Genomic DNA, 21,830 nt, shown 5'->3' with positions numbered 1-21,830 from the left:
CTTAGTTGGGTTTCTTTATATCCTTTACTGATGAACCTATTAATGATGACCTCGGCCTGTTTGTTAAAATCTTCTTTTTTTGTGCAATTCCTGTATAATCTTACAAGTTGTCCTCTAGGAATGTTACTAATCCATCTTGGGTGATGGCAGCTTGAGGTAGGAATGTAGCCATTTCTATCCGTGGCCTTGAAAAAGGTTCTAGTGCCCAAGGATCCATCCATTTTAAAAATCTGTAAGTCCAGATAGTCTACACTCTGGTTGTCCCAACTTCCTGTGAACGTAATATCATAAATGTTTTGGTTTATCTCCTCTAAAAATTGCTGTAGTTCCAAGTTGGTGCCTCCCCAGATGATTAAAATATCGTCTATGTACCTTTTGTACATCTTGATATTTTTTCTAGTGACTCCATAAATTTGTTCTTCCTCCCAATGGTCCAGGAAGAGGTTTGCCACGCTGGGTGCGTATTTAGCCCCCATTGCTACTCCTTTAGTTTGGACATAGTGTTTGCCTTTATACCAAAAATGGTTGTGGGACATAGCCAGCTCTAGTCCTTCAAGTATATAATCAATCTGTTCTTGTTTTAGTTTGGATCTATTATGGAGGGCCCACTTTACTCCATTTAGTCCATCTTTCTGTTTAATGTTTGTGTAAAGAGAATTTACGTCAATTGTTACTAATATGTCCTTTTCTTCTATGTTGATGTCCTGGAGTTCCTTTAGGAGTTGTCTGCTGTCCTTCAGATGTGACTTGCCTTCCACTACCAGTGGTTGTAGGAATCCATCTACATAGGCTCCCAGTCTTGAAAATAAGGAATCTATCCCACTCACTATGGGTCTTCCTGGGGGCTGTGTTTGATTTTTATGTATCTTCGGTACATAATATATCACTGGAATCTTCGGTGCCTTGGGTATGAGATACCTCGATTCCTTCTTATTGAGTATCCCTTTGTTTAGACCCTTATTAACGTAATCTGTTAGTTTTTTGTTATGCTCTTCTTTTGGGTTTTTCTTCAATTGTTTGTAGGTGTTTGGAATGCTAAGGAGCTTAGTCATTTCTTCCTCATAGGCGATTTTGTCCAATATCACCAATCCTCCTCCCTTATCTGCTGGTCTGATCACCACGTCTTTTTTCTTTTCTAATTGTTTGATGGTCTTCCATATGCCCTTTCTTTTTGAGGGTTTAATTGTTAATTCTCTGATATCCTTTTCTACCATTTTTTTATAAAAACTTTAATACCTTCATTCTGTTGTTGGTTAGGGTTGAAAACAGAGTTGTTTCTTAATTTGGAATGTTTGTATTGTGTCTCTTCCCTATCCATATTTGTAAAATTCTTATTAGCATAAAATTTCTTTATATTTAGTTTCCTTATGAACTTTTGTAAGTCTATGAAGGTCTCGAACTTGTCCAGGTTCTTGTCTGGTGCAAATTTTAGGCCTAGGTCTAGTATTTTGAGTTCCTCCTCGTTAAAAGTGACCTGGCTAAGATTATAGATGCCTTTCCCTAGTGTTCTCTCCTTCTTTTTCTTGTTGCCTCCTCTCTTTCCCCTCTTTCGTTTTCTTCTACCCATCTTGGTGGTCTGTATTCTCTCCTCTGGTTCTCTGGGAATTCTGTGTATTCTCTTCTTGTCTGCCCTGGGCCATTCCATCTGGGATTCCAACCTCCATTTCTTCTGGGTGGACCCTGGTATTGGTTTCTTGGTGGGTACCGAAATGGTCTCCACCCCCCTTTCTGTCCATATGGGGGATTGCCCGGTGGTCTGTGGCCTTGGTCCCTGTGAAAATCCCTTTGGTATCTGTTATGGAAAGATGTTGCTCGAGGATAATCCCTAAGGGGAGAGTATCTATTTTGATGTGTCGGAATGTTATAAGTCCCTGGGTCTTGATATTGGTTACCTCTAGGGGTATCCCATTCCCTTCTATTGGTGTTGTTATAATTACTTGTTTCAGTCCTCCGGTAATTCGGTGTGCGAGGTGCTGTGGTTCTTCCCATCCTATTTGGGGACGGTGTAGGTTGTTGCCATGTTTCAACTATCCTATTGTCTTGTTCTTCTACTGAGTCTTCTCCCATGGATATGTCATTTTCTTCTTCTGTATAGGTAATGTCTGTCTGCCACTTATATACTTGTTGGTTTTTGTAGTCTAACACGTCTCTACGGAACTTTTTCTGTTTTTTCTGTTGGATATCCTTATCATATTTCTTAATGGTTTCCTGTAAACATTTTTCTTTCTCTTTATATTCATTTGTGTCGCTATATGCCAACATATGGTCTCTGATTTGTAAAATCTCTATTTCAATATTTTTAAGTTTGACTTGTCTTCTAGCTACTATTTTCTGTAGTAAAAACGTTTCGCTTTCATTGAAAAATTTGTACCACTCTTCCATTAGGTGTTTATCATTTAGAGCGTCATTGGGTGAGACGTCCCATCTTAGTCTCCTAGGTGTTATTTTTTCTGAGATATACATCTCCAAAATGGCTATGTCCCACCACACTCTCCCCTGCCGTACAAGTAAGAAAACCAGTAGAAAAATTACAAAATTTATTTCAACTACCAACGGGAGAGAATTCAACATCAAGGAACTCATTTCATGCAAAAGTACGCACGTTACGTACATTATAGAATGTCCTTGCCATAAACAATACGTGGGTAGAACCACAAGAGAATTGCATGTGAGAATCAAAGAACATATTAAGAATATTAGGAAAGGATATGACAAACAGTGTCTCACGTCACTTTAGAGACTTTCACAATCAAGATCCGAAACAGATGATTTTTTATGCAATTGATAAAATCAAGGGACATTGGAGGGGAGAAGATATGACCAAGAAAATTTCCCAAAACGAAACCAGATGGATTTTTAATATGGAAACAATGCAACCAGATGGAATGAACATAGACTTGGACCTCAATTGCTTTTTAACCAATTTTTAACCAATTTTTAACCGACTCCTGTCCTAACACATCGTGTGTAGATCGAATGCCACACAATCAACGAGGTCTTTAATGAAAAACTTATGTTCTATGTTCTATTACCCTAATGTCCCAAACACTTTAATTCTCCTACCCAAAGAAAAAATAGCAACATTCCTATCCTATTCTATTGTTAACCATATTCTATTCTACCTTTTTAACAAAAAAGTTTTTAACATTTAAGTCTTTTTACCATGTTTCATATATCGATAGCTTTGGACGAAAGAGTTCTTTTCCCTTCCTCTAAATGCATCAAGCAGTCCTTGGGCAACATATTTCAAAAGTAATACATCAAAGCATGTCAAATATAAAAAAAATTTCCACTCAAAAATCTCCGGCACCCAACTAGCCTCCTTCATATTTGAGATGAAGTCTAATATAAATTTAAGGTTAATTTTAATTTTAATTTAGGCAGTACCGATTTTATTTACTTTCAGACTCTATAATAAGATATATACACATAGACTAGTCCCCCCCTTCTAGTCCTTCCTTCAAATTTCTCCTCTGATTTTCAGTCTCCTTTTTATAGATTTTTATGGAAATTTTTTAATCTTTTATTTTCATTTTAAATATTGCTAAACTATTGTAATTCCATAAACACTGTCAAATTATTGTAATGGTTATTTTTATTTTTATTCTTATCTTTTAGCTTTGTTCTATGGTTACATCAATTTATGTGTGTGCATAAAGGTGTCATAATAGCATATATTCCACTTAAGTAGGAATAGTGTCCAACCTGCGTTTAACAAACAACAGCAGGCGCAATGATATACTGCCTGCTGGGTCGGCATAACAACAGGCTTAGTATTGACAATTCCCCCAACCAACATGGCGGCCGGGCCGGCATAATAATAGGCTTAACATTGAGAATTACCTTAACAAACATGGCGGCTGTGATCCCGCACATGCGCGATTGGTTACTATACCCTATAAAAGTGGAAAGGTGTATGAAGATGGCCGCTCCAGATGACGTCTGAATGACGAAACGCGTAGGGCGTGGCCAGATACGTACACCTTCAGCACAAACGGCGTGTCAGCCGAGTGGATGTTCCGAACGCTTTTAATACAATACGTGTTTTTTTCGTACTAAATGTGAGTATTTTTACGGTTGTTTCAAATAAACTGAGTTTCAAACATACTACACCATGGGCAGTCCTCTTTTCTATCATATGTAAACGAGGTACAACATCCCCACGGAAGAACGAAGGATCTCCCCAGCAGCATAGCAGAGACAGCCCAAGAAGCGACACAGTGGCTTATACTGTGGAGGCTGATCCACCCCGGACGGGGTCATATCTCTGGTGAGAGTAAAATCCATAAACGTTCACTGCAAACGTTCACTGCGAACGAATATCGATGTCACTTTCTTCACTTACTTTTTTCACCACCAAATATTCATTTCATGTTTAAATATCAACATCAATTTTAAACTTTATTCAATTGGACTTTCATATTAGACTTGTCACCGCAAGATTTTTTATTTATTTTTTATTTTTTATTTTTTACTTTTTACTTTCTGGACTAAAATATTTTTACTTTCTGGGCTAAAATATTTTTAATCCTTTTTTATTATTTTTCATTTCCTCACTGTTTTCAATTTTCTATTTTTCAATTTTTTATTGTGGTATTTTTTGGCATGTTTTGATATTTGACACAGTGTGTTTACACCCACCACCCCACCAGTATTCACGTTTATATAGGTTTGATTGTTCCCCTTGTGTCCATTCATTTGGTTGTGCTACAATCACAGTCACAAGCAACTTTAGTAGCTTTCACTATTAAGTATTGATTGATTCATGATAATTTCACTATTATTTAAATATTTATTCATTCACCTTTACCTAATTTGAGTGGACCGTATAGTTTTATCGCATTCACTAACCAGTAGGCTGGAAAATTGACATTCACTTTGCATTCACTAATTAATAAGGACTAACCCCTAGCACTTTATTATTATTTATTGATTTTACTATTGATTTTATCATACAGTCCATTAAGGTTTCTCGCTGTTTTTTAAAATATTAGCCAGCAAGCTGGAAAATTTGTACATTTTTATTTATATTATATTACATTTTATATTTTCTAGTGAGTTTTATAAGGTATAGCGCCACATCTATTTTCCTTCTTTCCCTCGTGTCCATCTTCACCCTTCTTCCTTTCGGGACCACTAATTCCAGCTCTGTGCCTGGCCATAGTCATGTGAAATCACTCCTGAGCATGCGCACAGCAGCCGACAGTCAGGGCATGGGCACTATAGAAACGGCACAATCGTGCCCTTTTTTTATTGTGCATGCACCAATGACGTCGGCGCAAGAGTATATGTTAAATATGACCTAAACCGCGTAGGTTTAGGAGATATTTCCAGTATTATATACATGCACACAGGACCGTTATACAGCTGCTGTTAGGGGCGTTTGACTTTTTTTTTTTTTTTAACTGCCTCTAAAAGCCCCTCCGTGTTAGCCTATGTGTCCATGCACACATAAACAGTCAGAGGCATTTGGAGGCACAAGCGTTTAGGGGCAGTAGAAAAAAACCACAGCATGTGCTTCCAGGAGCAGTAAAAACTAGCTGTAAAAACAAAAAATGCGTCAAGACGCGTTTGAAGTTTAAAGGCATTTTTACATTATAAAGAGTGTTCTTAATGAAAAAACGCACAATAACACTAATGTAAAAACATGGCTAAAACGCAGGCGTTTTTAGTGATGCCGTTTTTTAAAACGCCCTGCGTTCATGAGCCCTGCAGCTCCTGCTGCTTCAACAAGCTTTTATGATATGGTGCTTCAATGAGGCTTTGGTGGTGCTCTTTTGAAGCTTGGCGGATGCTGATATCTCACACCTGCAATTTCTCCAAAACAAAGCTAAAGCTGAATTAAAGCCTCTCAAAAGCGGCAGGTGCTTTAAGCGAGCTTCTAACGAACTTTGTCATAGAGCTCTATGGAGCATTTGAAGCACCAATAAAGCTACATGGGGTAGAATTTTTGAGGAGAAGCTGAAGCAAAGCAAGCACAAGGTGTAAACAGGATTGTAAGCTAACCATTTTATTTAGTGGCAGGAGATTTGACTGGCGTTCAGAGAGTTTTAACCAAGTCTGTCCGAAGCCTTGTTTTGAAACGAGTGTAAACTAGGCTGAATAAGTGTTAGCTGAAAGTGGCTTTCAATTTGTTAGTGTTTCTAAATCTGCTAATACATTTAACACTTCTCTCCCCCCAGACTGACGGTGCTGCTGTCCAAAGATGTCTCTGTTGCTCCTCAATCTAGAGTGGAGGCACTCACCTACACTGGACATATTGAAGGCTCTCTTAAGAAGCCTTTTCTCCTGGCAGCAGAGTTTTGGCAGAAAAAATGCCTGACGCTTGTAAGAAATGTGTAACTGGTTACGGTGCACTTATAGGCATCAAGCGCTTGGACCCGAATTCATTTATTTTGGCCATTTAAATTAATTAACATTAACAAGCGTTTAAATGCATTTACAAGCATCAAGCATTTTTTCTGCCAAAACTCTGCTGCATTTGGGTGTACTGGCAGTGTTTTTTTTTTTTTTTTTTGTGCTTCTTAGCCCTGGTTCACATTGTTGCGGTTTGACATGCATTTCGACATGCGATTTGACATGTCAAATCAGCGGCAGTTGCCGGCAATGGCACTGTCCTAATCGGTGCGACAGTGCATTTGCATTTTTTCTGTACTACTTTTTGCGATTTCCATTGACATCTGTGCAGAAACTCGCACAGAGTCTGTGAAATTGGGACTGACATGCGGGAGTGAAATCGTGCGAGTTCAGCTGAACTCACACGGCTTCATTCCCGCAGCTCAGTGTGGACCTGGGATAAAAGTCCCTTCCACTAAACACTGCAAAAAGTCTATATCTAAGTTTACTAAAACTCTCAGAATCTGGTACAGCTGTGCATGGTAGCCAATCAGATTCTATCTTCAGCTTGTTCAATTAAGCTTTGGCAATACAGCCTGGAAGCTGATTGATTTCCTATGCAGAAGTGAGCGTGATTTTGCACCCTCCAACTTTAGTAAATAAACCTCCATATGTGCATGGACACATAGGATAACATGCAGGGGAGTCTAGAGGCAGGCTAAAAAAAGTCTGACGCTCCCAGAAGTGGCTGTAAAAAAAAAAGTCCTGTGTGCATGAGGCTTAATACAAGAGGTAACATACCTCTTGTTTCGGGCCTCTTGTTTCGGGCCTCTTGTTTCGGGCCTCTTGTTTCGGGCCTCTTGTTTCGGGCCTCTTGTATCGGGCCTCTTGTATCGGGCCTCTTGTATCGGGCCTCTTGTATCGGGCCTCTTGTATCGGGCCTCTTGTATCGGGCCTCTTGTATCGGGCCTCTTGTATCGGGCCTCTTGTATCGGGCCTCTTGTATCGGGCCTCTTGTATCGGGCCTCTTGTATCGGGCCTCATGTACACAGGACTTTTTTTACAGCCACTTTTGTCCAGATCACCAGTTGAAAACTGGGGAAAGAAAAACCTCAGAAGAAAGAAAGCTAATGCAGCCACTGCATTTAAAGATTTACCAATTATAACAACATAAAACGAATGCGATATTTAACACTGTTTTTGATTCAAGGAATGGAGTAGCAATTCTCAATGAATTCTCAGGGTGCTCATCAGATGTTTTGGTTCTTATCTTGGCCTTCATGTGCTTCATACTTGAAAATATTTTGCTCACAAATAGTTGCCCCATTCATAGCTTTCTTGTGCCGCATGCGGCTCATGGGTCGTAGGTTGGACGCCCCTGCTCGAGTGCGTTTTAATTCCAATATTTACAAAAGTCAAGTTGGTGACAATGGTAGCTATATTCAAACGCACAGCTTGGGATGTCATATTAGCAAAAGACTGTCAAAGAGGTCCTTCCCAATTTCATCCCAGATAGCAGTCAAAATCCAACAGTGGATTGGAAGTTACCATGCCATACCATATCTAAAAATGAGAAGGCATTTGTAAAAGAATAATTTAAAGAAAACTGGTGCTCAGACAAGTTCTGTAAAAGCACTTTAAATCATTCATTCATCTATTTAGCTTTAGCCATAAGCGTTGTGGTGAAATTCATCTTTAAAGTTCACAACAGAAGAATCTTGGCTCTTTGTCTATTACCTTAAATTGCACCAGATTTCTGATTGCCTGCCAACCTAATGAAAACGAACAACAAATATGTCTAAGCTGTTTAGAAACTGACTTCAGAGTCTCTCTTGTAATCTTTGAGAATTAAAGTTTTTGTAAAGTCAAATAATGATTTCTGCCAGCCTCTCTGTTCTACTAAGCTATATGACCCTGTGTACAAGTTTGTATAAAAATGTGCCTGTAAATACTTTATTTCAGTTAGTTTCTGGCTGGTCACGTGACCTCCGGCTGCTCTCCTCCTCCGATCCAAGGGCTACAGTGGGAGGCGCAGAGATCTCCCTCTGATGTCAGCCAGGAGGTCACGTGACCATTGTGCTACCCGCTCAGCTCTTTCCACTGTAGCCCTTAGATCGGAGGAGGAGAGCGGCCGAGGTCATGTGACCGACCAGAAACAAACTGAAATATGGTATTTACAGGCACAATTTTGTACAAACCTGTACACCTTGTAGTATAGCTTAGTACAGTGATGGCGAACCTTGGCACCCCAGATGTTTTGGAACTACATTTCCCATGATGCTAAGCTACACTGCAGAGTGCATGAGCATCATGGGAAATGTAGTTCCAAAACATCTGGGGTGCCAAGGTTCGCCATCACTGGCTTAGTAGAACAGAGGGGCTGGCAGTAATCTTTTTTTTAACTTTACTGCCAGCTACCAATAGTGGCAGGAGGGGAGGGGGAGGCAGAGTAGACGTCTCACACACACAGGAGCTGACAGGAAGGGAGGGGGAGAGAGGAGAGCAGCAGGATGATGGAGGCACCTAAGCTGACCATGGTATCATGGATCAGCAGCCATGATTACTGTGGTCAACACACTAAGGGGGACACAGGAACAGACAGTATCAACCAGGATTTTTTTTATATTATTTTATAGAGAGGGACAGATTAGTCAATACAACCATTGTGCTGTTTAAGGTGCACTAAGGAAAGGGGATCTTTTCTTCTTTCTTTTTTTTTTTTTTTTTTTTTTTTTTTTTTTTGGGTTACAACTTCTTTAAATACTTCAAAGTACAAGCAGCTAGAGGAGACAGAACTGTTTTTTTTTAACATTTCTTTTACTAATTAAGAATATATAAATGCTTTAATGCCCATAGCCTGGGTACAAATGGAGATGTGTCACCTCAGTCTGAACTCTCTGTGCAATACTAGATAGAGCAGCCGCTCCAGCCCCACCTTATACTCACTTGAGCCCAGTCTCGATCTAGTGCTGGCCATGAGAGAAGCGGCTCTCTCTGGTCTTTACCTCCACATAAGCTCAGAGACAAAGGCTCACACAGAGCCAGCTCAGGAGCGAGCCCGCACCAGTGGTCCCCATAGCCAGGGGTTTGCTGTGGTGGGCAGGGCACTTGGTGGAGCAAGGTGCCTGAAGTGCCAATGGGAGGCCCGAGAGCAGGTAAGTATAACAAGTAGACTAGTTATGGGGAAGAGGAAGAAGTCCCCAAAGTGTCGCATGACCAGCCAGAAAAGTTATGGCTATGTATACTTTAGGGGAATATTTAAAAAAAACTGGTGTGGGGTTTTTCAAAATACCGGAGTTCTGATTTCAAGAGATCTGTTTTTACATTAAATAGATATTTTCAGTCATGTGTGGGCACTGGCAATTTTAAATCGGTTATGGAGTTCTTGTTTCTTGCATATCTGTCACATACTATAGTGAACGCTATACCAGCGTTCCCGGCTCTTGTCTCACCTTACGATTGAATTTGACACATCTCGCTGTCACGTCTCCAGTAGTGTTAAATTGCTATTATTGGAGATCCAAGAATCTTATTCTGTTATAAATCCTGTGCATTGCAAATGTGCTACTGCGTTTCATCTCTTTATTAAGGAAATTTAACATGAGAAATGCATTGCTTTATTTTTGATTACTATAAGTCAGAAGGGAACGTGCATTTGTATACATCAATTTGTTTCATTTCTTCTCTCAGGAAGAAGAATATCCTCCACGGGATGACTTCAGCGACGCTGACCAGTTAAGAGTGGGAAATGATGGAATCTTCATGCTGGCTTTCTTCAGTAAGTTTTTCTCTGTCCTTTGGATTGTGAATTAAAACAAAACCAGTTTGAACTAGAATCCATTGCGAAGGCATCTGCTTCCATTTTAAGATTTATATAACTTTTTTTTCCCTCCATCATTAGAAAAAAAAAAATTGGAAAGGACAACAGAGCGAGACATCGGAGAGTAATACATTTGCTGCATACGATTTGAAATGTAAAAAGTCAGGATATGGTTCTACTTAGTTGGGGAATTCAATAAGTTACATTTTCTGGTAGTATGGCTCTGTTCTGCATCAGATTAAAAAAATGTGCCACCCATTTTGGTAGCCTTACCGACATGTGCACCAGATTCAGTTACTGTACCAGTTCAGGTATTTCAAAGTGGCACTATTACCACATTACTGAACCTCCGATGGCATCTTTTTTTGAACGAAACACATTGGGTGGAGCTACGATACATGCGGTCTGCTCTGTATGGAGGACAGTGTTCTTATGTGATTTAATAAATAAATATTTATTTTTTATTGTTTGATCAGTTGTTTTTAATAAAAACAGTTTTACACTTATTGGAGTAATTATCTTTTTACACTGCTCGGAGTTTTTTATTCTCTATTGCCGATATGGTTGTTTCCTGACTCGTGGTTGAATTTTCCTCTGTATATGCTGAGAGGTCTGGATGTTCTGTGTGTTTACATTATATTCGTGTGGTGGTGGCGATTTCTGTCAAGCTTTTGTATTGATACCAATATTACTTGCATGTTCGTTTGACCTCCTTCACTATCTCAGATTTTGCTATCTAGTTTGTGGTACCAATGTGCATGAGAGCAGCAGCTCACCGCTGTCTCCCTCCTCCTTGGGCAAATTGATAGTAGCAGCCGCCATTGGCTTCTGCTGCTGCCCATCAAATGCTGTGCTGAGCCGTGTGGGGCAGGGCCAAGCCATCCACTCTGTATTAATAGCTGCAGACAGGGCAGTTTGTGAGTGAATACACACAGGTGCCCCCATGTAAATTGGAGGAGCCTGAAGCACCAGCGGGGGCCCCCAGAAGAAGAGGTTTTGGATAGAGAGAAATGAGATGGGAATACCTGTTTTTATTGCTTTCGTTTTCCCTATTCCTCATATTCAACCTCTCAATTCGTTTGTTATCACTTAGCCCAGGTTCACACTAGCGCAATCTCAGAGATCACATATGATTCGCACCCCTATCACGTGCGATCTTTGAGCAATGCAAGTTCAGCCATACAGTTGTATGACTGAACTCGCATTGGATTCACATAGAAAATGGTGCAGGGACTTGTTCCTCCCCGCACTAGAATCGGATCGCATGGGTGTACTCTGTGATGTGGCTATGGGACAGGAAGTGAGTGGAAATCTTCCCAATAAAATACATATGGTGGAAAAAAAAAACCACTAATGGGTTTTACCCATCCCTTAAACTAGCCTGAATGAGTTTTGGCTGGTTACTGATGAACCAAGCAAAATCTGACCAGATGGTGGCTCTGTTGGCACCACTCTGCCCAACATCATTCAATTTAAACATCAAAGGAGCCAGGCAAAAAAGTGTTGCTGAACAGCACCTGCATTCAATCAGAATACAATAGCCAGAGCGTAGATAGAGGCATCTCTTAGATTTCTTTTATTTAGCCCTCAGGCTAACCAGAAGAAATCTGCGTGTATGGTCATATGTACCCAGGAATGAATGCCTGGAACACAAGAAGCCTGCTTTCTGGGCTTTGATCGCTGAACGCATGCAGTTCTTGATGTCAGTACCACTGAGTACAACATCAAGCCAATGCATTTTTCTTCCTCTCATAGACTTTTACAGGCTGCGGAGCTGGAAGGCAGTGTGTGGCAGTACTTTGGTATACATCAGTGCTGTCGTAAAAATAAGTATAGCGTACAGACGTATGCAAAAAACGAAACAATGTGTCAGTGGGAGGCTATACGCTGCACCTGGGTTTTTTTAGGGCAGGGGAAAGACATTTACATTGTATGGGTAAAGACGCCCAAATGCAAGAGGCCTTAGATAAATATGTGATTTAAAGCCTCAGATTAGTGTTTTAGTCTTTTTTTTTATGCAGTTGGATGACATCAGCTTCGAAGGCTGTGCAAACTGTAGGAGAACAGTTATGCCCTGTACACACGGTCCTGGATTTTGGCCCAAACTTGTCTTGCATACACACGGTCGCACAAAGTTGTCAGAAAATCCGATGGTTCAGAACGCGTTGACATAGAATACGTACGACGGCACTAAAAAGAGGGCAGTAGCCAATAGCTTTTGTCTCGTAATTTATTCTGAGCATGCATGGCACTTTGTCCATCGGAATTTAACCACTTAACAACCGGCCCATAGCCGAATAACGGCTACAGGGCGGTTGTTTAACTCTGAGCGGCTGTCATATGACGTCCTCAAAGAATTCTGCTCTTACACGCCCCCTGGGGCACACACTCGAGAGCATCCGTGACCGCGGGTTCCACAGGACCCGGCGCATCACGGATCACGGTAAACGGCCGCTCATCGCGGCCGTTTACCACGTGATCTCTCCGTCAAATGACGGAACGATCACTTGTAAACAAACCGGTGTCATGTTATGACGCCAGTTCCTCCCTCCCCTCTCTGTACCGATCGGTACAGCAGAGGGGGAAGAGATCGGTGTCAGCATCGCTGTGGGCTGGGTCTGCAGTGCCCACAGTGCTGCTCACCGAAAATGAACCCCTCAATTCCCTGCCAATACTCTGCAATACCCTGCCAATACTCTGCAATACCCAATACTCTGCAGTACCCTGCCAATACTCTGCAGTACCCTGCCAATACTCTGCAGTACCCTGCCAATACTCTGCAATACCCTGCCAATACTCTGCAGTACCCTGCCAATACCCTGCAATACTCTGCAATTGCCAATACTCTGCAATACCCTGCCAATACTCTCCAATACCCTGCTTTTTTTTTTTACTGAATTTTCGGTCTTTTTTCTTTTATAGCACAAAAAATAAAAAACCCAGCAGTGATTAAATACCACCAAAACAAAGCTCTATTTGTGTGGAAAAAAAGGACAAAAATGTCATATGGGTACAGTGTTGCATGACTGAGTAATTGTCATTTAAAATGTGAGAGCACAGAAAGCTGAAAATTGGTCTGGTTATTAAGGGTGTTTAAGTGCCCCGTGGTCAAGTGGTTTAACGATCGGAATATGTTGGAGGAAAATTTTAGATCCTGCTCTTAAACTTTGTGTGTCGAAATTCTGATGGAAATAGTCAGATGGAGCCTACATATGATCAGATTTTCAACAACAAGATCCGATCGCACGTTTTCCATCGCAAAGTCTGACTGTGTGTACAGGGCATTAGAGATTAAATGAGGATGGAAAGGAAACAAGGAATGAAGCGAGAGGGAAAGGGAGGAAGAGGCGATTGAGGGGTGATGTAGGTGCCAACGTTGTATGTAATTGTTGGATGGTACTCTTAAGGAAAATAGGTGACTGAAATCGTGTTTTATTTGCGGCCCCATACAGCTAAATGTAAGTGGTGTTAATATTTTTAGATTTCACCAGTAAGGATATTCCTGAGGGCACATTTGTGTATTTCCATTTTCTGCTTTGTGTACAGCTGCAAATGTTCAAATTATTGTAACTGCTCGATAAACGCAAATACAAAATGATGCATATGTTCAGGTGAACAATGTACTATTCATGCAACATACTGTTCTGAACAAATACATAATCACAGAACAATTTGCAGATGCAGAGAATAATGCGTAGCCTAGCAATGGAATTGTAGCCGTTTTTTAGATAATCTTCTGTTGTGGTTTAGAAATGTGTATGTAGATAAGGGTTTACTGCCCTGCAAAAAAATGTTAACAAAATTTTGCCTAACATTTCAGATATTTTGTTCAGCTTATCTGCAATCACTGTGTAAACGGAACACGTTGACCCTTTTCTAGCTGACTTTCACCAACAGTACGTCACCTGTTGTAACTGTTGTGAATGGGAACAGACAGTCAAGCATGACCTATATGTCAGATTGTCTACCTCTATTGTGCTACTGTGAAGTACATACAATGGAAACATGGGAAACAGCCTTTTTATGTTTTGTACCATTGTTTGTGAAAATCTATTGTATCTCTTCACTGGGAAGGTCGACAAATAAGGGTAAGTGTACATGGCGTTGGCTCATTCCTTCTGAGGTATGCTTGTGAAACCTCGGCAGGGTTTTTTAAGTAGAAATAGGGATACACAACAGAGGGTTTGCTGGGGTCATGCCTGCCACTGACTCTGTTCCTCGCTCTTTTTTGTGGTCCACGCAATTTGCTTGGTTTAACACTGTAATTAACCCCTTACGCTCCCGAAGAAGCGTTATTTGTCAATGCGAAACATGTTGAGTACAGCACTATCCGCCTAGTGTGAAGCGACGCACTCCTCTACAGAGATGGCCCCCCGCTATATTATTTATCCTTGGTGACTGTGTTTGTTTCATTACGTATGTGCCAGTGTCAGTACTTTGGAGGCTCCGTACCTGTATACAGGGTGTGTATGCTCAAACACTAGTTTGGGTTAATACTATTCAATGGTTTTTCATTTGTTTTTAATCCATTTTCTAATAAAAAAAACAATATTTGCATATACATACGTATTTGTGTGTTCGATACGGTGCCGAAAATGTCCCATTTTCTGTGGTCTCTTGTTTTTTTTTTTTTTTTTTTGATGGTCATATAACCAGAAGTGGGGAACCATAAAGTGCTTAAAGGGGGAGTGGTGACATGAATTATTCAAGGGTCACCCAGTCTATGACCTTAGTGAGGTCTACAAAGTGGTGGCACTGCAACGGGTCAAAAAAGCCAATTTCTTTCTTTTATTTCTGTAAAATGAGGACTGTAGTTTTAATTTTAGGGGGGTTGATCTGCCCATAAGAACCCGATAAGCTTATGCTTCACCATTTTCAAAATGTATGGGGAACATGAATCGGGAGAGTTTGAAGAAGATACACCAGATATGTATTTTAACTGGTACTAGTTCAGCTGGCTTGGCTTTATCAGCTTAGTTTACATAAACCTGTACAATTAAATCAGCAAGTTTTAGAAGCAGTGACAATAGATTTGGTGCTGCATAGTTGGAGGAGACCTTTTGTAGGCGAAGGCTCTTGAAACATCTACTTGATGTTGATTGCCATTGAGGCCTGTTTTGGTAGAGCAAGGACCCTCAGAGACCTATTGCTATGAATTTAACAGCCTGTGTGGCTAATGTGCTGAGTTTTAGCTACAAATATAAAAGGGATCTAAAATAAAATGGAGTAAGTTGTTTTGTGAATATGTCCAACTGTAGCTAATCCACTACAAACCTTGAAAACCACAGGCAGATTGTCTAATCACTGTACTTGGACCCTGACATTTTCTGACCGGCCTCTTCTAAGCACATAGACACTAGCTAACAAAAACACAACTTTTCTTTTTTCTGTTAGTTGGTCTTCAGTCAGAGCCAAGTGAGAGTGACAGTTATAGCTTTAGAACATACCCTACTGCCAGAGGGAGGACATGCATTGTAGATCTAACAGTTAGATGCCAAGGATTGTCTTGCGTATTACCAATGATGTGTAATTCACTGTCTCTGTAAAGCTTAGCTAATTATTTCTGGCACTTTTGCTTGAGAACAACATGCTAGAAGCCAGAATTCTTCAATAGGCTAGAGTCAGCTTTATTTTCTTGAAACCACCTCAACCGGTGAGAGTGATAGTTATAGCGTCAGATTATATCCTGCAGCCAGGAGGAGGAAATGCATTGTAGATCATGAACTTAGAAGCCATTGAGTTTCCTTAGCTTGCATATAGCAATACTGATGGTGTTTATTTAATTTCATTCATTAAAGAGTTCTGGCAATTTTTGTTTGAGAACAATATGCTTTATCGGAATTCCTCTTCAATAAACAAAAGTCTTTTGAGGAATAGTTGGAACATATTTCATGTTTTTGTTCTCCTGCAAGAAGTAAGGCTGGTTTTACACCATTGCTTTGCTTTAAAGAGGAAGTAAACTCTCCCTCTCTGATGCTTCTTTTCATTTAGTCCATTATAATAAGTCATTATCACACTATATCCACTGTAATCCAGCCCAAATTGAATATTACTTACTGTTTAACCACTTGCCGACCAGCGCACGACGATGTACGTCGACAGAATGGCACGGGCAGGCAAATGGGCGTACATATACGTCCCTTTAAATTTGCCGCCCTGCCATCGGGAGCGCGCCGGCGGCGCGCTCCCACGCTGGTCGGGACCCCCGTGAGTCCAGTCGCGGGACCCGCGGACTCGATCGCCGCGGGCATCCCCGTGATCGTCTCACGGAGCGGCCGAATGAAGAAATGCCGTTGTAAACAAAATTTCTCCATTCTGCCTAGCAACTAGTGACGCTGATCTCTGCTCCATGTGATTGGAGCAGAGATCAGTGTTCACTAAATGAAAGCCCAACCCCCCCACAGTTAGTAACACACCCCTAGGAACACTTAACCCCTACACTGCCACCCACTGGTTAACCCCTTCACTGCCAGTGTCATTTACACAGGAATCACTGCATTTATATAGCAGTGATTACTGTATAAATGACAGTGGTCCCAAAAATGTGTCAAAAATGTCCGATGGATCCCCCACAATGTCGCAGTCACAATAAAAATCGCTGATCGTCGCCATTACTAGTAAAAAAAAAAATAATAAAAAATTAGTAATAAAAATACTATAAAACTATCCCTATTTTGTAAACGCTATAACTTTTGCGCAAACCAATCAATAATCGCTTATTGCAATTTTTTTTTTTACCAAAAATATGAAGAAGAATACGCATCGGCCTAAACTGAGGGAAAATTTTTTTTTTATATATATTTTTGGGGGATATTTATTATAACAAAAAGTAAAAAATAATGCGTTTTTTTCAAAATTGTCGCTCTTTTTGTTTATAGCGCAAAAAATAAAAACCGCAGGGGTGATCAAATACCACCAAAAGAAAGCTCTATTTGTGGGAAAAAAAGGACATCAATTTTGTTTGGGAGCCACATCGCACGACCGCGCAATTGTCAGTTAAAGCGAAGCAGTGCCGAATCGCAAAAAGTGGTCTGATCTTTGACCAGCAAAATGGTCCGGTCTGAAAGTGGTTAAAGAAACTTTAAAAAACTTTTTTCCAGGGGTTAGGCAGCACCATCTTAAGTATTGTTTTCTGAGTCCACAGTGGAGTGTATTTTCGCCCTTACATTGAGCACTTCCTGTACTGTTAACCAAGCCTCCTTCTCAATCCAAAGTTTCTATGGCAACCCTGTTTCCCTGTTCATAGCTTACTTGTTTATTTCATAGTATTTACTTGTGCCGATGTTTCTTGTTTCCCTTTGTCAGACTTATCTGCTTCAGCTGATAAGACTGCAGTAATGGCCAATATTTAGACTATGTGAGGTCACATGGTGTGTAGAAGGAAGCTCTGAGTGATTATCAGAGTTCAGTGTTGTGCCGTAGGAAGTCCTGATAACAGATAGATAAGACATAGAGAGTGTGCCTTAAATCAGGGGAGATCTGGGCATGCTCAGTGACTTCATTCTACAGACCAACAAGGATTACAACAATACTAAGCAAGTAAGGAGATATCTACAAGCAGTGTTCATTAGGGTTTTTTATGCTGATTTACATGGGACAAAGTTGTGGGGCAGGGTTTACAACCACTTTAACGCGCCTTTTGATAAGTTAGAAGCCTGTTCAAAGTAACACACCACAGTGGACAGGTGTGAAAGGGGGCCTAAAGGGAAATTTCTTTATGATCCCTTTTACACTGGGGCCGCCCATGCGCTAGCGGTAAAGCGCCACTCGTTTTAGGGGTGCTTTTCGGCTGCTAGCAGGGCGCATTTAACCCCCACTTTTGGCCGAATAAGGGGTTAAAAACGCCTGTGTTGCAGTGCTTCAGAAGCGTTGCCCATTCATTGCAATGGGCAGGGGCGTTTTGGGAGCGCTGTATACAGTGCTCCCAAACCGCCTCAAAGATGCTGCTTTCAGGACTTTTTCTAAGCACTCTTTAACATTCGGGCGGCATGGGAGGCAGTTTTAATGCGCTATTTCTAGCACTAAAACACCTGGAGACTGCCTGAGTGTGAAAGGAGTCTATGGGCTTACAGATGAGAAACAAAACTCTAGGGTTTGTAGATGGGTTTATTGCTGTGTAGGGCATTAAAGTGGTTGTAAACCCTTACAAACCACTTTGACCTACAGGTAAGCCTAGATTAAGGCTTACCTATAGGTCCAAGAAATATCTCCTAAACCTACACGGTTTAGGAGATATTTGCCAAAAGACAGGCACCACTGTCTACGGCGCTTGCGCCATAGACAGCGGCGCGCAGGCGTACTGAGTGTGCAGCTGTTAACGGCGATATGCCGCGAGTGGCAGCTCCCGTGCGCATGCGCGGGAGTGACGTCATCGCGGCTCCGTCGAATGACAGCACCGGAGCAGCGAGACCCACCAAGAAGATGGATGCTCCATACACAAGGGGACAGAAGTGACTTCGCTCGCTCCTGTGTCAGGTAAGTGACACATAATGGACTACTATGCGATGCATACCTTTACAGGGAATCAAAGCATCACTAAACCCACATCATAAAAAGCTTTCAATAAATGCTGTATTGCATACTGTTCATGTCCCTAAATTTAGCTAGAGATTTTGAAGCTGTGGTGGCAGCTCTGCATATGCTCAGTTTTCAGTGAGTTTCCGTGCTGAGCATTTCCTCCCTATCAGCCCATACATGTGGGTGTATACACAGGTGGTAAATGGCAGCCCACCCCCTCCCTTCTCCATGCCCACCAACCGGCTAAACACAATAAGGGCAGGATATTACCTCTTGATTAATGGAGACTTCACTTCCCTCTTATTCTAAAACACAGACTGGAGGGGTGTGACACAGCCTGTGACTGGCAGAAATCCGCCTGCACCATGTTGTCAAAAATGAATTTCATTTCAAACGTATATTTGTATATCAATTTAAAAACAGTTTATTGATCTGAATTATTTATTATTACTCTATATTCCAAAGGCTTTTTTTCATTTTGAACATGTGATCAACAGCAGAGGACTAGAAGTGCCTCCTACTTGTTTCCCTGCAGACAAGCTAGGAAAGATCTTGGTCATGTGACATCTGTATTTTGATTGGGAAAAGGGTACTTAGAGTATTTTTTTTTAATTACAATTATTGCAGTGCAATCATCCACAGGCAAAAATAGAAGGGACAATTTAACCACTTAACAACCGCCCATTGCCGATTAACGGCATCAGGGCGGTTGTTTAACTCTAAGAGGCCGTTAATTAACGGGGCGCGCACACGAGAGCATCCGTGACCGCTGGGTCCAGTGGACCCGGCGCATCACGAATCACGGTAAACGGCCGCTCATCGCGGCCGTTTACCACGTGATCGCTCCGTCAAATGACGGAGTGATCACTTGTAAACAAGCCGGCGTCATGTTATGACGCCGGTTCCTCCCTCCCCCTCTCTGTACCGATCGGTACAGCGGAGGGGGAAGAGATCGGTGTCAGCAGCGATGTGGGCTGCATCTGCAGTGCCCACATCGCTGCTCACCGAAAATTAACCCCTCAAATCCCTGCAAATACTCTGCATTACTCTGCAATTCCCTACAAATACTCTGCATTACTCTGCAATTCCCTGCAAATACTCTGCATTACTCTGCAATTCCCTGCAAATACTCTGCATTACTCTGCAATTCCCTGCAAATACTCTGCATTACTCTGCAATTCCCTGCAAATACTCTGCATTACTCTGCAATTCCCTGCAAATACTCTGCAATGCCCTGCAACACTCTGCATTGCCCTGCAACACTCTGCATTGCCCTGCAACACTCTGCATTGCCCTGCAACACTCCGCAATGCCCTGCAACACTCCGCAATGCCCTGCAACACTCCGCAATGCCCTGCAACACTCCGCAATGCCCTGCAACACTCCGCAATGCCCTGCAACACTCCGCAATGCCCTGCAACACTCCGCAATGCCCTGCAACACTCTGCAATGCCCTGCAACACTCTGCAATACCCTGCAACACTCTGCAACACCCGCCAATACCCTGCAACACTCTGCAATGCTCTGCAACCCCCGCCGATACCCTGCAACACTCTGCAATGCTCTGCAACCCCCGCCGATACCCTGCAATGCTCTGCAACCCCCGCCGATACCCTGCAACACTCTGCAATGCTCTGCAACACCCGCCAATACCCTGCAACACTCTGCAATGCTCTGCAACACCCGCCAATACCCTGCAATGCTCTGCAACGCAGTACTCTGCAACACCATGCTCTGAGATACCCAGCCATAGTCGGTGATACCCTGCAATACCCAGCCATAGACATCTCCCGCCGCCCTCCGCCCTCCGGTGCTTCTACCGAATCGCTAATACGATCAAAGCCAGAATCTTTTTTTTTTTCAGGCTTCCCAGCTTAGAGGTGAGATGTGGGTCTTATTGACCCCACATCTCACTGTAAAGAGGACCTGTCATGCCATATTCCTATTACAAGGGATGTTTACATTCCTTGTAATAGGAATAAAAGTGATCAAAAAAATTATTTTTGGGGAAAAAAATGTCAAACTAAAATAAATAAAGTAAAATGAACAATAAAAAAAAAATGTTTTTTTTAAAGCGCCCCTGTCCCCATGTGCTCGCATGCAGAAGCGAACGCATGCGTAAGTCCCGCCCACATATGAAAACGGTGTTCAAACCACACATGTGAGGTATCGCTGCGAACGTTAGAGCGAGAGAAATAATTCTAGCCCTAGACCTCCTCTGTAACTCAAAACATATAACCAGTAAAAAAAATGTAAATCGTCGCCTATGGGGATTTTTAAGTAGCGACGTTTGCCGCCATTCCACGAGCGTGTGCAATTTTGAAGAGTGACATATTAGGTATCTATTTACTCAGCGTAACTTCATCTTTCACATTATGCAAAAATTGGGCTAACTTTACTGTGTGTTTTTTTTTTTTAAGCACAAAACAGTTTTTTTTCCAAAAAAAAGCATTCGAAAAATTACTGCGCAAATACCGTGCGAGATAAAAAGTTGCAAAGACCACCATTGTATTCTCCAGGGTGTTTGCTAAAAAAACATATATAATGTTTTGGAGTTCTATGTAATTTTCTAGCAAATAAATGATGATTTTTACATGTAGGAGAGAAATGTCAGAATTGTCCTGGGTGCTCCAGAACGCCTGATGGCGCTCCCTGCATGTTGGGCCTCTGTATGTGGCCACGCTGTGTAAAAGTCTCACACATGTGGTATCACCATACTCGGGAGTAATAGCAGAATGTGTTTTGGGGTGTAATTTGTGGTATGCATATGCTGTGTGTGAGAAATAACCTGATAATATGACAATTTTGTGAAAAAAAAAAAAAAAAGTAAAAAGAATCTTGATTTTGCAAAGAATTGTGGGAAAAAATGACAACTTCAAAAAACTCATCATGCCTCTTACTAAATACCTTGGAATGTCTTCTTTCCAAAAAGGGGTCATTTGGGGGGTATTTGTACTTTTCTGGCATGTTAGGGTCTCAAGAATTGAAATAGGCCGTCAGTCCTTCAGGTGTGATCAATTTTCAGATATTGGCACCATAGCTTGTGGACTCTATAACTTTCACAAAGACCAAATAATATCCACCAATTTGTACTTATTTTTACCAAAGATATGTAGTAGTATAAATTTTGGCCAAAATTTATGAAGAAAAAATTTCT

General features: G+C 41.4%; 1 protein-coding gene across 2 annotated transcripts in view; it reads left to right on the top strand.

The window, feature by feature from the left end:
• Positions 1 to 21,830, top strand: part of NDFIP2 (Nedd4 family interacting protein 2) — a 181,301-nt gene that overhangs the window by 105,174 nt on the left and 54,297 nt on the right. For both annotated transcript variants that reach the window (XM_077483057.1, XM_077483058.1), the window contains one exon: positions 10,027 to 10,114. In XM_077483057.1, the coding sequence (XP_077339183.1) occupies positions 10,027 to 10,114 (88 nt within the window). The remainder of the gene's footprint in view (positions 1 to 10,026; positions 10,115 to 21,830) is intronic.

This window comes from Lithobates pipiens, unplaced genomic scaffold (genome assembly GCF_037356315.1).
Source record: "Lithobates pipiens isolate NorthernLeopardFrog02 unplaced genomic scaffold, aLitPip1_a1.2 Scaffold_16, whole genome shotgun sequence".
NCBI lineage: Eukaryota > Metazoa > Chordata > Amphibia > Anura > Ranidae > Lithobates > Lithobates pipiens.
The sequence above is the reverse complement of the archived record's forward strand: the minus strand, read 5'-3'. Positions and strand labels throughout refer to the sequence as shown.